The sequence below is a fragment of the Oncorhynchus masou genome, chromosome 28 (genome assembly GCF_036934945.1).
Source record: "Oncorhynchus masou masou isolate Uvic2021 chromosome 28, UVic_Omas_1.1, whole genome shotgun sequence".
In the NCBI taxonomy this organism is placed as follows: domain Eukaryota; kingdom Metazoa; phylum Chordata; class Actinopteri; order Salmoniformes; family Salmonidae; genus Oncorhynchus; species Oncorhynchus masou.
In genome coordinates this window covers 75,328,123-75,343,101 of record NC_088239.1, presented here as the reverse complement: position 1 = coordinate 75,343,101, position 14,979 = coordinate 75,328,123, and the positions used below count along the sequence as shown (strand labels likewise).

General features: G+C 42.5%; 2 protein-coding genes across 4 annotated transcripts in view; both read left to right on the top strand.

The window, feature by feature from the left end:
• The first annotated feature begins 2,539 nt into the window (after positions 1-2,539).
• On the top strand, positions 2,540-14,590 carry fpgs (folylpolyglutamate synthase). Of its 2 annotated transcripts, none has more exons than XM_064943363.1 (15): positions 2,540-2,718; positions 3,805-3,933; positions 4,053-4,106; positions 4,229-4,293; positions 5,333-5,447; positions 6,033-6,110; positions 6,603-6,664; positions 7,793-7,895; positions 8,135-8,212; positions 8,614-8,761; positions 8,894-8,977; positions 9,335-9,485; positions 9,652-9,727; positions 11,196-11,262; positions 11,741-14,590. In XM_064943363.1, exons 1-15 carry the CDS (start codon positions 2,575-2,577, stop codon positions 12,121-12,123), a joined length of 1,737 nt encoding a protein of 578 aa, XP_064799435.1. In that variant the 5' UTR covers positions 2,540-2,574; the 3' UTR covers positions 12,124-14,590. The 2 variants fall into 2 exon arrangements, with proteins under 2 accessions (XP_064799435.1, XP_064799434.1); XM_064943362.1 differs by having other exon boundaries at positions 5,333-5,450.
• The window catches only part of gpr107 (G protein-coupled receptor 107), a 31,723-nt gene continuing 31,239 nt past the window's right edge, over positions 14,496-14,979 (top strand). The window contains exon 1 of one of the 2 annotated variants that reach the window (XM_064943365.1): positions 14,496-14,655. In XM_064943365.1, the coding sequence (XP_064799437.1) occupies positions 14,557-14,655 (99 nt within the window). In that variant the 5' untranslated portion in view covers positions 14,496-14,556. The remainder of the gene's footprint in view (positions 14,656-14,979) is intronic. The other variant, XM_064943364.1, reaches the window with a different exon arrangement.

Here is a 14,979-nt window from a genome sequence, read left to right as displayed (position 1 = left end):
AGCCCTGGCTGGGTCTCGAACCCAGTTCCAGTGACTGTCAAACCAACACCTCAGCCGTTACACCAAGAGATCCACACCTTTTGACAGGGTCACTACGACATTAAGGTCGTTCCAATATCCTCTCTATCACCTGTGGCAAACACAATCAACCTAAAACAAACACACTCACAACATTGCCGATACTTGTCACCAGAAATCACTGTTACAGATTGCACTTTTAAGCATCTTTGACATGACACATGACGCCAATTCAACGTCTACTCCACATTGGTTCAATGTAATTTTATTGAAATGACTTGGAAACAACGTTGATTCATCCAGTGTGTGCCCAGTGTGGAGGTTTCAAGATTGTTTCCTGTCCTGGATTTATTTTTTACATCCATTTTGATATACCACTGTATAATTAAGCAATAAGACCCAAGAGGGTGTGGCTGTTCTTAATCATAACATGAAGCGGAGTGCCTGGACACAGACCGTAACCGTGGTGTATTGGCCATATACCACAAACCTCAGAGGTCCTTTATTGCTGTAAAAAAAGAACAGTAAACAAGTATTTTTGTGTCATACCCATGGTATCTGATATGCACACGGTTATAATGTCCAATTGAGAGACTAAAATTGGAATGTGCTGTATATGATTTGGAAAGGTCATGTTTTTATACCGCTCATAGTAGTATGGTGCCACCTTGTGGAATATTTCGAAAGGAAATACTTTTACACCAATTCCTCATCCATAACAGTAGATGACAGTAATTGATACAGCTAAAGAGAGAAAACAATACTAAAAAAGCCATGTCCAGGTCCTACAGAAATTTCTATGAATTCGCAGCTAATGAGCATTTCATTTTTGAGGGATAAATACAGGCAAATATATTGATAAAAGTCACCTTGGCCACGTGTAGGGTAAGCCTACACAAGACACAACCCTTAGTTTAAGTGTTTCTAAAATCCCCCATGGGAAACCCGAATGGTGTAAAAATGATTGTAAACATTTCCCTGTTTGACCCTGAGGTTATATGGGTAGTATGACTCATAATGCGGTACTCTATAGATTCCTGCCAATGGTGTGGCTCTTTCACTGCTCCTGGCATCATTGCACCACCACTGTCCATCAGTGGTGGGACGTCAGGTCCAGCAAGGCCTTCTCTGCTGGCCTAAACATCATCAGAATATAATTAAATATATATATATTTTCCCACAAATATGTATTAAATTATTCCCCAGAGTAAGAGTTACACTCTTCATTTCATAGCGTTCCTCTTGGTCGCACTGCTTCCAGCCCCAGGTTGAGATTTGGAGGGCTGGTCTTTATGTTAGATATTTTATCCAATCATATTCAGCCATCATGTGTTGCCAGGGGTCTAAAATCTGCCCTCAGGCCTTCAGAATCAACAGTGCGGGAGCTTGTAGCTTAAAGTGAATGGAAATTCAAATTTAGTGTCAACCAATCAGGTTTTAGAGTTGGCTATTGTACGCCTGCTGGCTGGCTCCAGTGTTACACAGGAGCCAGCTAGCAAGCGTAGTGCCTGCACGTCTTTTGATTGGATTACCAATATTGAGAGGCAGGTCGTATATGGGCAGGTCTCAGAACTAGGAAACTGAAATTGATAAACAAATTAATTTGCGTACTACTAAGCTGTTTTTTCAACCCACAATGGCGGAAGGAGAAGATATCGATTTGGTCGAGGATATAATTATAACGCCATTCTCAAGACAAACTTTTCAAGAAAAGTTAGACGCCGACGCTACAAAGCCGACGCTACAAAGACAGGCTCCGAGAAGCACTGCAAACTGTACTGCTGGGAATGCCTAGTATTTGCAAGTGATCGATTTGGTGTTTGGAGCCACACTGGCTTTGCAAACCTGAGTTGTCTAACCAAGGCAGCAACGAGACACCAAAGTACGGCTGGGCACTTACAAACAATGGTGCTTTTGAAAACTTTTGGGGGCACCCGAGTGGATCTACAGCTCAACGAACAAGCGCGCAGGGCAACGAAGCTGCACAATGAAAAGGTATTGTACTCTTCCCCTGAAATTCTCTGAATAAAAATGTCAATTTCAAGGTGACGCAACGCCTGGTTATACTGCGTTTCTGTCTAAATGTATAGTGTCTAGAGCCATGGCATCATAAAGGTGGTAATAAGAGGTGGATTAATTTGGGTGGGACTGTGTAGGACTTCACTGAAGGCCCAGGCCCCAGAACCACGGCACGCTACTGCTGTCCATATGATTCAATTAGCCACTGACTTGCTCATTTGCACCTTCACATCCACCTCCTCTCTCCTATGAGAATAATGTGTAGAACATCATTAGATACAGCTTCAAAAATGTTGCTGTCTTTTTTTAAGAGAAATGGGGCTGGCAGGTAGGATTTCGTTCCTCCTTGTTTCTGGCCCACACTCCAGTACAGTAGGTGGCGGTAATGCACCATAACATTGGATGCCAACCGCCGATAAACTCCACAGAACAAGACATTTCTCTCAAGAGGCGTGGCGTGACGTGACGACACCACGTTCTGACAGGAATATCGCCCAAATTTGGCGGCAGTTTCCTGTGTGCGCTTACACAAGCCTCATGATGGTACGCTTTTCTCGCGTGTTGGAGCGGAGCTCCGTATTTGCCGCGGTCCTCCGCCAGAAGGACTGGTCGTCCAAGTTTACCACAGTGAAGTATTCAAGTACAAAGGCAGAACCGCGACTTCACAGAATGGAGTATCAGGTAAGATACTGTGGCTATCATCTGCTAGCCAATGTGCTAGCAAGTTAACCTACTATCTAACGTTACCTCGCTAGTTTGACAAGTTTATGGCTCACGTTCAACTTGATCAACAGTTTGCTATACATACAAATAAATGAGACATTTTCCTACTTCGCCATCTATCTAGTTATCATTTACCTTCAAATCAGCAAACGAGTGTTCGCGTGCAAGGGACAAATACTATTAAAACTCCCGAATGGACTGGCTTTGTGCTGGACATGAGCTAATCTGCTCTCTGTCGCAAGTTATGAGGCTAGGCAGCATGGCGCGGGTCAGTTTTAGCAAACTTCTCAGCATATGTTTTCCTCAAGTTATTTGTCAAAAATAATAAATACTCAGCTGAGCAATTTGATATTTTGTTAGCCAACTTAAACTAGTTAATATGCAAACCCCAACGCCCCAATTAAAAAAGTGTGCACTGTTCAGACAGTAAACGTAGCTACTGTATCAACCATACCTGCTCAACTTTCACTTACTTGCAAGCTAGCCATCTCCACAAATGGTCTCTACTATCTAGCTGGATAGCTCAGCCCACAGGCTACGTGTGGCTGGTGAAGTCATGGTGCGAGATTATTAACAAAGTAAATATAGCAACCATGGTGAACTCATGCATTCAACAGACAGTGACAGTCTGCTTAAAGTTTAGACCGTTCCGTTGCATGTGAAATGATTTTGTTAAAATGTAAGCGTTTTCTCCCCGTTATCAACTATAGTCTTAATGAAACGCGTGTGCATCAAACACTACAAAGTGGAATTGGCAAGGTTTTAATTTCACGGTCTAGTGTATAAATTCTGGGGCGGCAGGTAGGCTAGTGTTTAGAGCGATGGACTTGTAACCGAAAGGTTGCAAGATCGAATCCCCGAGCTGGCAAGGTAAAAATCTGTCGTTCTGCCCCGAACAAGGCTGTCATTGAAAATAAGAATTTGTTCTTAACTGACTTTCCTAGTTAACTAGGCAATAAAGGTCAAATCAAGTAAAATAAAATGCAATGACATCGAGATATTAAAAACTACATGCACTCTTGTGTTTTATTTCTGCCACTAAAGGACGCAGTGTGCACCCTCAATACCCTGCAGACCAATGCCTGTGCCCTGGAGCAAGTGCGTCGAGAGCGGGGTCACCCTCAACTCCAGCTCCAGGCCATGAGGGGCTTCCTGGAGCGAGCAGGCCTGGTGGTAAATATATTCTACAGCATTGTCTACCCCTACCATTTATTCTGTCTACCCCTAACATTTGAAATGGTCAAGAATTGATTATCTCCTAATCTACATTTTTTTCCCATTTTGATTCCAAGGTGGAAGAACTTGACCATCTCAATATCATTCATGTCACAGGAACGAAAGGCAAGGTGTGTGTTTAAATCCACTAATCTATGAGAGAGCCCCAAGCTTGTATCTTGTGCAAAGTTTGCCAAACAAATGTTGTAAACAACTTGAGTAATGAGTAATGTTTCAAATTTTTATCTTTCAGGGGTCAACGTGTGCCTTCACAGAACAAATACTGAGAAGTTATGGTTTTCGGACTGGATTTTACAGGTACATATCAAGAAGTATCAAATCCAGAGCAGTCCTACCTACAGCAAATTAATTGTTGAGAGAGAAAAAATGACTGTTTTTGATGCAGAGTTGAGGACATTTACTTGTGGTTACCAACCTCATCCAGTTAACCCAGCCATAATCTGTCATCTGACTTCCTGCATGAAACATTATTCAGTAAGTTCACTGACTGCTGAGCCAACGTTCTTGTGTAGTAGTTACAGAGCAGTGGTCATGATCGACTGTGGCTAAATCGAGTGCGCCTATTGCGCTGGCCAATCGGATAGCTCAAATCACCAGATGGCATCCACAACCCTGGCCACAGCCTATGTGTGATTTCATAACTTTTAAAACCATGGCCAGAGACTGTCAAAGAATATAACAAAGAGTTGTGGCTTTTGAGTGAGTTCATGTCTGTTTTTATTCAACTCTGCTAACACCTTAATTTTTTTATTAAACACAAGCAACGCACTTCTCCCTACATCCACTCTCGCTGCAATGAATGATTAGCCAAGTGAATCGATAGCACTGGGTTTCTATTGTTATTAGCAGTTTGTCTATTTTAATATTGAGGAATATTTCACTTTCTTTGGTCATAGGAATAGCATGAATTTGTGCATGATGCAGTGCAAGACAACTGAGAACTCAGAAAAAATGAACCCACTGGGAAAATTTGTTTTGAGCGGTCATCCAAGTTGGAAATTCTGGCATCTTTCTCGAGCTCAGACTTTCTGACCTGAAGATCAGACGTTATGATTTTACCTCTGATTTTTGCATAAAACTCGTTAGTACAGAACTGCTTTTATTAGGTTAGTGTTAGATAAACTTTCCCATGTTTTGGATTTTTAACCCTTCTGAAGATGTATTGGAGAAATGAGACTCATTTTAGTCATAAGAAATTGAGAATTTTTTCAGTGAATTTCTACTCTACTGCAAAGGTTCGCTTACCATACCCCTATTTTTAAGAATGAATCATCCTCAATTATATATTTTAAGTCATGTTTTTGACTGTTAACACATTCTTTTCTGTCGATTGCAGTTCCCCACATTTGGTACAAGTCAGGGAGAGGATAAGAATTAATGGAAAACCAATCGGCAAAGAACTCTTCACAAAATATTTCTGGCAGGTGTATGGACGGCTGTATGAAACCAAGGTAGTTGTGGAAAAAGGTTCCAAATCCAATTGTAGTGACTGTTTGGAGTTCTGCTTTCTGTGCTCCTGGTCATTAACCTCCAGGGAGAAGGGTGTGTCCTTAATGTGTTTCAGAATGACACATTCTCCGACCATGACAAGTTGCTCCCTCTTCTTTTCCTGTAGAGAAAATAAAATGTAATTAATAAATTCTTCAAATATCTTTTTAAGTTGGACGTACTAATAAAGTACCACTGTCTGAACTGGAAACTAAATGAGTTCTACTCATACATTTAAAATAGCAGGGCCCTTCACAACTTGCCTGTAACCGGTATACATCTGGGCTTGGGCCATTGCTTGAATTCAGCCCACTTTACCTTGTGTAGTATTCCTGTTTCTAGCCGTTAGAACTGATGATTGAGTTTAGGAAGAAAATGAAAAACCTCTCGTCCTATAATGACCAGTGCATGCATATGTGTCATATGATTTGTTGTAGATGTCCCATGCTGTAGCCCTTAAATTAGGTTGCGTATTTGCTCTTTGAGATGTTGAAGGGATACTAGGAAGCTGTTATAGTAATATCCTGTTGACCTTTGACCCCTCTCAGGACACCCACGGGGGGAGTATGCCCGCTTACTTCCGCTTCCTGACAATCCTGGCTTTCCACATCTTCCTGCAGGAGAAGGTAGGTCGCTATAACCAGTGTACCACATCTCTCATATCAGGTCTTGTATTCCCATCATACCTCTGGTGTCCCTGTGCAGCATTGCTGGGGTGTCTAGGGCTGGTGGGTGCTCCCTTTCCCTTCTGTCCTTGTTCATTTCTTCACACACCTGATAGGATTGGCATGGAAAAGGAGACAAGGGGCCCCTCATGTTTTGCAGACACTAATGCATAGTGGTGACCTTTTCTTAATATTGGTGGTTTTATATTGGTGTCTTCATGGCTACTAATGAGTCACAACCTGTACTGGTAAACATTTCTCCTGAGAGTTATGGCCTATCTGTCACAGGGTCAGATGATCGACTCATCAAATCAGGAAGTTAATTACATTTCATGACTCAATTCTTCTTGGGAAAATAAAAAAATGGCACTCATCAATTCTTTCAATTGACCTTGAAATTACTGAATAGAAATGTGGGTTGAGCTCAGCCACCCATATTGTCTTGTGATGCAGGTGGACTTGGCAGTGATTGAGGTTGGGATTGGTGGAGCCTACGACTGCACAAACATAATCAGGTAAGAAGCATGTAGTTGGATCCTATGGGATGGGAAACGAACAGGATTTAGTTCAATGGTTCATAATCGCTGTTAATTAGAAATAGATCTCTTTGATGATGATGCAGCTGATGTAACCATTCCCTCTCATGGAATCCCCCTCTGCAGCATACCCTAATTCCCCTCACTGTACCCCCTGGCTCAGTTCCAAAGTCTCTAGTGACTACTGCTGTGTGTCTAATGTCTCACTGAACTCACTCGACAAGCCCTTCCCCCATTTTGTCCTATGGTGCGACCTCGTTAACAAAGTGTGACTGACTGTCTCGTCAAGCCTCCCATTTGTCAGCAGCCCCATTTTGCAATGAAAGGTCTCCATTTATTGTTAGTTGATAGAGCGAGAGAGACATTAGGTGCTATTTGAAGAGGGTTGTTGAGAACAGACTTAAATGAGTTAGACTTTCAAAAGATGTGCGACGTAGGCACAAACATTTAGGTTTGATATGCTTATCTAATACTATGTATGGAATACATTTTCTACGCTGGACAAATGATTAATTTGACTTACCCCTGTACTTTCCCATAATTGAGATGCAAATCATTCTCGCCTGTAGGACCTCTCCATGGTCAGATCAAAGCTAGTACTACACTAGATGGTCACCAACAAGAGAACTGGTGGATCTGACATGCAGTTAATTTCTTTTCTCACCCTTCACCCGCTGGTTACACTTTCAAAACAAGTAGCTAATATAAACTAGTTGAAGGTAGACTCAGAGCTATGACGTAAATGCAGAAAGTAAACCACCTAGTGGGTCAATTTCTGCAACCACTAAGAGCATTGAAACAGGAGGCTCAACTTCTCGGTTTTGTTCCCGTAGCTACCACGCTGTAACAGTGTGAAGTGAACCGGTACGCATGCGCAGATGTGAGATCGGAGTGTTGCCTGTCGTTCACTTCTACCACATGGCTATGTCATTTAGTCTACCTTTAACATGAAATCTGTTTAAAAATATAATTTATGCCGCCTCTGCATGCAGTATCGTACAGACCGTTTATCTCACTTTCCCTGCTGTATAAACAAAGTTATTTTGTGTGACGATCCATTGAGTCCACTGAACTCTGTAGTCTATGCTCTATGTCCTCCTCTGACAGGAGGCCGTGGGTGTGTGGCATCGCCTCCCTGGGTATAGATCACACCTCAATACTGGGGGATACCATCGAGAAAATTGCCTGGCAGAAAGGGGGCATTTTTAAGGTTAGCTTGCAGTACAGTTTAACTCTTGCTTTGTCAAGGCCACACTTTTGATACATTCTGACACAGAACATTTTCAGAACAGCACCTCTAGAATGTTACAAAGTAGCCTCAATTGACGCGTGATTGTTTAATGCATGTAATAAAACACCAAGAAAGACACAAGTGTTAACATTTTGACTATGCTGAAATAAACAGTAGGAGTTACTGACGATATTTAATTATTTCTCGTGTCTCCTCAGCCAGGAGTTCCTGCCTTCACTGTGAAGCAACCAGACAGCCCTATGATGGTTCTCAAAGAGCGAGCGAAGGAGATTGGGGTGAGAGCCAATAAAGAAGGCATAAAACAAGATGCAACATTGTCTGTAGACAGTTTGTAGATACCTGGCCTACAATGAAGTATGAACACAATGTTTCCCCTGTATTTATTTAGCAGTGGTGCCCCACCCTATTCATTTTGGAGTGAAGTGTCCTTTTTAAAAGTCACCAGAAGTGACCTCAGTGGTTTAATGAAAAAAATGATCCTGGGCGGGCATATGACTGTTTCAAAGAGCCTCGTAAGAGTTCTATGATCTATGTAAGCAGTAAATGAGCAAATAGTTTAATGTCACATTTCAGGGTAACACAATGGCATAATATCGGACTTTGATGTGAATCTGTCCCTTGGACTGTCCTTGAATAACTTTGACTTTCTCCTACCCTCTCTTTTCCTCCTCCTCAGTGTCCTCTCTGGGTGTGCCCAGAACTGGAGGAGTACCCTGCTGACTCGGGACCTCTGCGTCTGGGCCTGGCTGGCCACCACCAGCGCTCCAACGCCTCCCTTGCCCTGCAGCTCAGCCACAGCTGGCTACAGAGACGCTGCCTTCCTGGTAGGTGGGAGTGGGTGATGGGGTAAAGGAACAGCCTGGGTGTATACAGGTGTGAGATTATTGGACATGGTATGTTTTGATTGTGTGGTGATTTCAGGTCATGTGTATTCCTCATCTTCTACTCTTCTGTAGACCAGAGCATCCCTTCCCCCGCTAACGAGAGTAAAGGTGTGTCGCCGGCCGCTGGCTTCCAGCCAAGCCCCATTATGGCGAAAGGTCAGTTCAATAGAACAACTCCAACACACTCACCTGCAAAATAACAGCCTCCGGTGAAACCCACGGGGGTGAACACAATCACCTGAGCATTGATGGGTCATGAAAATACTACGTGTTTTTCTCTGAATTTGAGGATTGGGGGGTGGGGGTTGAATTACTAATGGCTTTATAGAAGAGGACTAGGTGGACTGTATATCAAGGCCCATGGTTCGTTCCCCTGTTTCAGCATCAACAACCAAGGAAGCCTCCAGCGCAACTTCCTGCTTACACCTATCCAATCATTTTAGATCTGCAGTAGATGCTAGGGTCCCATTTTGGTATTCATCAACAGTACATCACTTTCCTCTTGGGCGGTAGGGCTGGAGGACACTGAATGGCCGGGGAGGACCCAGACTCTGAAGCATGGCCCAGTCACCTACTTCCTGGATGGGGCCCACACCACCCGTAGCATGCTGGCCTGTGTAAACTGGTTCAGCGAGGTTGCCTCTCAACACGAAAGAACCACAGGGTCAGTATCTGCGTGTGAGTTTGTGCTCCACTAGGTCTGTGTGTTGTCCTGTCAATTGTAGTCTATGCACTTTACCATTTGTTGAGCTCTGCAATTCAAGCGAAGTCTGTCAGTTGATAATCTCTGGTATCCTAACCATATACCTACCCCCTATGTCTCCTCACAGTGGTCCTGTGGTCAGAGTGCTACTGTTCAACGCCACAGGGGAGCGAGACTCTGCAGCCATGCTAAAGTTACTGGTTGTGAGTACCCTAGGCTCGGTTAACTGTCCAACAGCGATAAGTACTAAACATTCAATCAATGTGTCCCAATCACAAATGATGTCAGCCCATCCTATTGTGATGGTATTGTAATTACAGTGCATTTGGAAAGTTCAGACCCCTTCCCTTTTTCCACATTTTGTTACGTTTCAGCCTTATTCACAATGGTGAAACAATTATTTAATCCATCTACACAATACCCCATAATGAGAGGGAAAACATGTTTTTCGAAACGTTTGCAAATTTATTACAAATAAACAGATGCATATAGTTTAAGTCGGAGGTTTACATACACTTAGGTTGGAGTCATGAACTCGTTATACAACCATTCCACAAATTTCTTAACTATAGTTTTGTCAAGTTGATTAGGATGTCTACTTTGCATGACACAAGTCATTTTTCCAACAATTGTTTACAGACCGATTATTTCACTTAATTCACTATCACAATTCCAGTGGGTCAGAAGTTTACATGCACTAAGTTGACTGTGCCTTTAAACCGCTTGGAAAATTCCAGAAAATGTCATGGCTTTAGAAGTTTCTGATAGGCTAATTGAAATAATTGGAGGTGTACCTGTGGATGTATTTCAAGGCCTACTTTCAAACTCAGTGGGGATGTTTTTCAGCAGTAGGGACTGGGAGACTAGTCAGGCTCGAGGGAAAAATGAACGGAGCAAAGTACAGAGATGAAAACCTGCTCCAGAGCGCTCAGAACCTCAGACTGGGTGAAGGTTCACCTTTCAACACGACAACGACCCTAAGCACACAGCCAAGACAATGCAGGAGTGGCTTCAGGACAAGTCTCTGAATGTCCTTGAGTGGCCCAGCCAGAGCCCGGACCTGAACCCGATCGAACATCTCTGGAGAGGCCTGAAAATGGCTGTGCAGCGACGCTTCCCATCCAACGTGACAGATCTTGAGAGGATCTGCAGAGCAGAATGGGAGAAACTCTCCAAATACAGCTGTGCCAAGCTTGTAGAGTCATACCCAAGAAGATTCTACTGGCAGCGATTTACAAAGGCGCTTCAAAAAAGTACTGAGTTAAGGGTCTAAATACTTAAATATGAGATTTAAAATTTACAAACATTACTAGACATGTTTTTGCTTTGTCATTATGGAGTATTGTGAGTGGGGGACAAAATAATTGAATACATTTGAGTAAGGTTGTAAAAAAAAATTCTAGGTGTCTGAATACTTGACGAATGCACTGTATGGACAGCAGCTAGCCAAGCGGTTAAGAGCAGTGGGCAGTAACAAAGGTCGCTGGTTCGAATCCCCAAGTCGACTAAGTGAAATCTCTATGTGCCCTTGAGCAAGGCATCTAACACTAATTGCTCCTGTAAGTCGCTCTGGTTAAGAGTGTTTGCTAAATGACTAAAATGTAAAAGTATATGCCATGTTTATAGGACAACTGTAACTGATTTAGTTTTTTTTCTATATTGGGATTTCAGCCATGCCATTTTGACTTTGCTGTGTTCTGCCCCAACATCACAGAGGCCATTGCATCATGTAACGCAGGTAAGGCTATCACATTGTGATTTTTAGCCAGGCATAACATGCATCAACTACTTTGTCAATGACCGCGGCTTGACAGATCAAACAGCCTAGCATGACTAAATGAATAGCTCTGCTGTTGTAATTATGCGTCGCGATCTGTGTTATGCGTCGCGATCTGTGTTAATCATTGGTGTGGATGTGAGCATGTTCTCACTTCACTGTCAATGGAAGCGCAAAGAAAGATGGTGCTGTGTTATTAACATGGTGTCCAAACCAGCAAACGTTGTCATAAATCTATTGGCCGAAGTGTTGCTTTTATGTTTTGGCTATTAATGTTTGAAAAGTGAAACTAAAATTAAATCGTTCTGCATGTGATTTCCCTTTGACGGTACAATTTGCCATTTGAAATTATACCCATTTTTGATTCGGGAAGAATCTAGCATGGTAGCATTGTAACCTCCCCCCCCCCCCCCCCCGAACACCTTCCCTCTCTCCTCAGACCAACAAAACTTCAATGTCTCTGTGGAAAACATGCTCACCCGTTGCCTGGACAACCAGAGGAGCTGGCGCCTGCTCAACGGTCAGGAAGAGAAGCCCGGCGACCAGCTGCTCATCTCCCGCGATGTTCTCCCACTGGTGGCGGCTGAGTGCTGCAGCAAAACTTTAGTTTTCCCCTGCATCCTCAGCGCCCTCCAGTGGCTCAGCCAGGGCAGGGACTCTGTCTTGGCACATCCGGACAAGAGGGTCATCCCCGTCAAGCCCAGCGTGACAGCCAAAGCCGCTCCGCTAAGAGATGCCACTGGCATCCACGTCCTCGTCGCTGGAAGCCTCCATCTGGTTGGGGGCGTCCTGAAACACATTGACCCTTCCTTTGCCTCTTAAAGGGATGGTTCTGTCAGAACAGCAATAGATCAGATTGATTTGTCTGGTAAGCAGAATCAAGAAGAAACCCTCTCTGGAGAGCGCTAAATGCTGGGATATCATGCAGCCTAAGGGAAAGCTTGTTAGCTATGCTTACTGGTAGGTTATTCAATTTGTACCAGGCAACAGGGTTTTGTCACCCCCAGTCCTTGGTAAGCGTAATAGAAATGGCCATTGCATTTCAATTGATAAATGGAGAGCTCTGGCCAATACAAGTTCATGTCAAATGTTTTAGCCAGTACCACACAAAGCCTTACTGAGGATCACACATTATTTTATTGTGACAGGGAGTCATTTTGAGACTGGTCTCTTTTACAGATGAGCCCAAAATTAAATTTTAAAATATATACACCAGTACACTATGAACAGAACCAGAGATACAGAACAATCAGTGTAAGGTTCTGGTACAAATTCCAGATAGACACCAAAGGAAGCTTAAACTATATGTATTACACACAAACTGGATGCTACAGCTCCATAGCACACAAACTGGTCACACATGCATATATATTTATGCCTTCTGGCTGGGTTTGGTCACCTCTTTGGGTCTAGGATAAACAGTCAGTCAGTGCTGGGCAAGAACTCTGTTCCTCCCCCCTATTGATGTTAGCATGAGTCCAGATCCTTTGTGGGCAGGTGTGTGTAAGAGAGACTAGTCTCTCACACACAATCTAGCCTCCCCCGCACTGCAATAAATCTCCAGTCCCAACATCCTAACCAATGACAAGTTATTACTACTAATTAATGGATTATGCAATTATAAACTGGCTCATGCAACACAAATGGATTCATGTCAAATAGTCTCCAACAATAGAAAACAAATTAACCATAAGTCTTATATTTGAAGCCAAAACTGTTTACATGGCCTCTTGGGGGGTTAATTTGTCCGCCTTCTAGTATGACACGGGTGTTTACTGTTATTGTTTACGCAAAGTGGTATTGTTCTTTAAAAGCGTTTGAGAAGAAGGCAGTGGGACGGTCGGCCCCGAAAATGACAGGTGGAAACGATTAGTCAAAGGTCTCACTCTTTCCACCCAGTACGTTTCTTTGGGTTGTGTACAAGAATGGCTTTCTTTCCTGTCCTTTCATTGCTACCAATAAGAGACACATAGGGAGAGGGTTGCAACATGAACTGGATTTCTTACAAAGAGAACAGTTTAAATTTTGTTTCACTATTTCTTAGTGAGATCCTCATTTGCCGATCTTGCGGACTTGCATTATATGTTGACTGTATTCTTAAACATTTCAAATGTGCTTCGTGGAGCTATCATTGTCTTGGTAAATCAGATATTCTCCCTTGTTAAATAACAATGTAACACCTCTACAATAAAACTAGACCTTTAGCGTTGAGCACGATGTAAACGAACATGTCTGTAAATTACTCTAAGCTGTCATAATTGATAAGTCTTTTATACTGCAGTTGCTTTGTGACATTAACATTTTGAAATGTTCGCTGCCTTGTAAATTTGTGTCTGAGAGTGCAATTGTACGTCCACTGTAAAGAAACACACAATCACACTCTAGAGGTAGGGTGCATTTGTAAGTCGGTATCTGTTGCAAAGCTTTTTGCAATAGGACCTGTCTTAATCTAGGAACCAAGGAATAAAACGGAGGGCTCTACATGAATTTGTCCAATAGAAAGTAGAAACTCTTGTTTCCTGTTGCAAAATGTTTTGGACTAATGCTTATACCCAAAGTACCATGGAAATTAGCGCTTGATTTTAGTGATTGGCCCTGTTCTAATCTGACTATATTGCAGTACACACAGCAACTAATGGGTGACCTATTATCGACTGCACAGCCAGGTATAAGATTGCTACATTATATGTTACAGGTAGCTGATATGATCCAGGCGTTGTACGATCTGGCAGGTGACTGCAATGTAGTTGGCCTGGAATGCAGCCAATATTTCTCTGGGGTTTAGAAACTGCTAGACTATTCCCAAATCTCTTTCAAAGTGGTCTTAACATTTCAGAGAAATTCCATAGTTTTAAATGTATGTGCACTTAAGATAATTAAATGAATCATTAACAGATGTGTTTTCTTATGCATCATATTGTCCAGTTTGGAAGCGCTAGTATTAATGTGGTTGCTGCATTTTCAACTCTTTCCATCATTGATATTTGGTGATTGACTTGCTTTGTACAGGGCCTGGAATGTAGCCAATGTAATGAAGATGAAATTATTTTACATTCTCAATGTTTCAAGCAGAACATGTAATTTGTTGTTAAACAAACGAGGAAAAGTACCAAAAACACAAGGAAAAATGTATTACCCAAAACAAAAGATTAACGGAAAACAAGAAAAACGTACGACGTATCAGAATTTTTTTTATGCGTCAGTGCGTAAATCCTGCCGGAAGTGTGTTGCTTGCAAGTATGCTTTTTTAGAAAAATGGCGACCGACAAAATATATATGTTTACGGCTACTATTGTGTTATTTTTGTTATTTCTCAGAGAAAGCCATTGCAGGTTACATCATCTTAAACTCGAGGTAGGTTTATTTGCCAGTTTCACATGGCCGCTTACTGTCATACAAGTGAATAGGGTTTCATGCCAATCAGACCTAGCTGCTAGCTAGCAAGCGGTTCATCATAATAAATGCATCGTCTAGTGTAGCTAATTACGCGTGGATACGACATAAGGTCACAATACTTGCTCGTCTCTAATTGTATTTAACATGTTTTCCACTGAGCGTTTTAGCTAACAAGCAACACTTGTTAGCTATGTTGCTTTTGATTTAATAGCTGGTCACCTTGTACTATGATTTGAAAATGGTAGGCCACAGTTATTGACCAAGTGTGGTGGCCAGCTAATC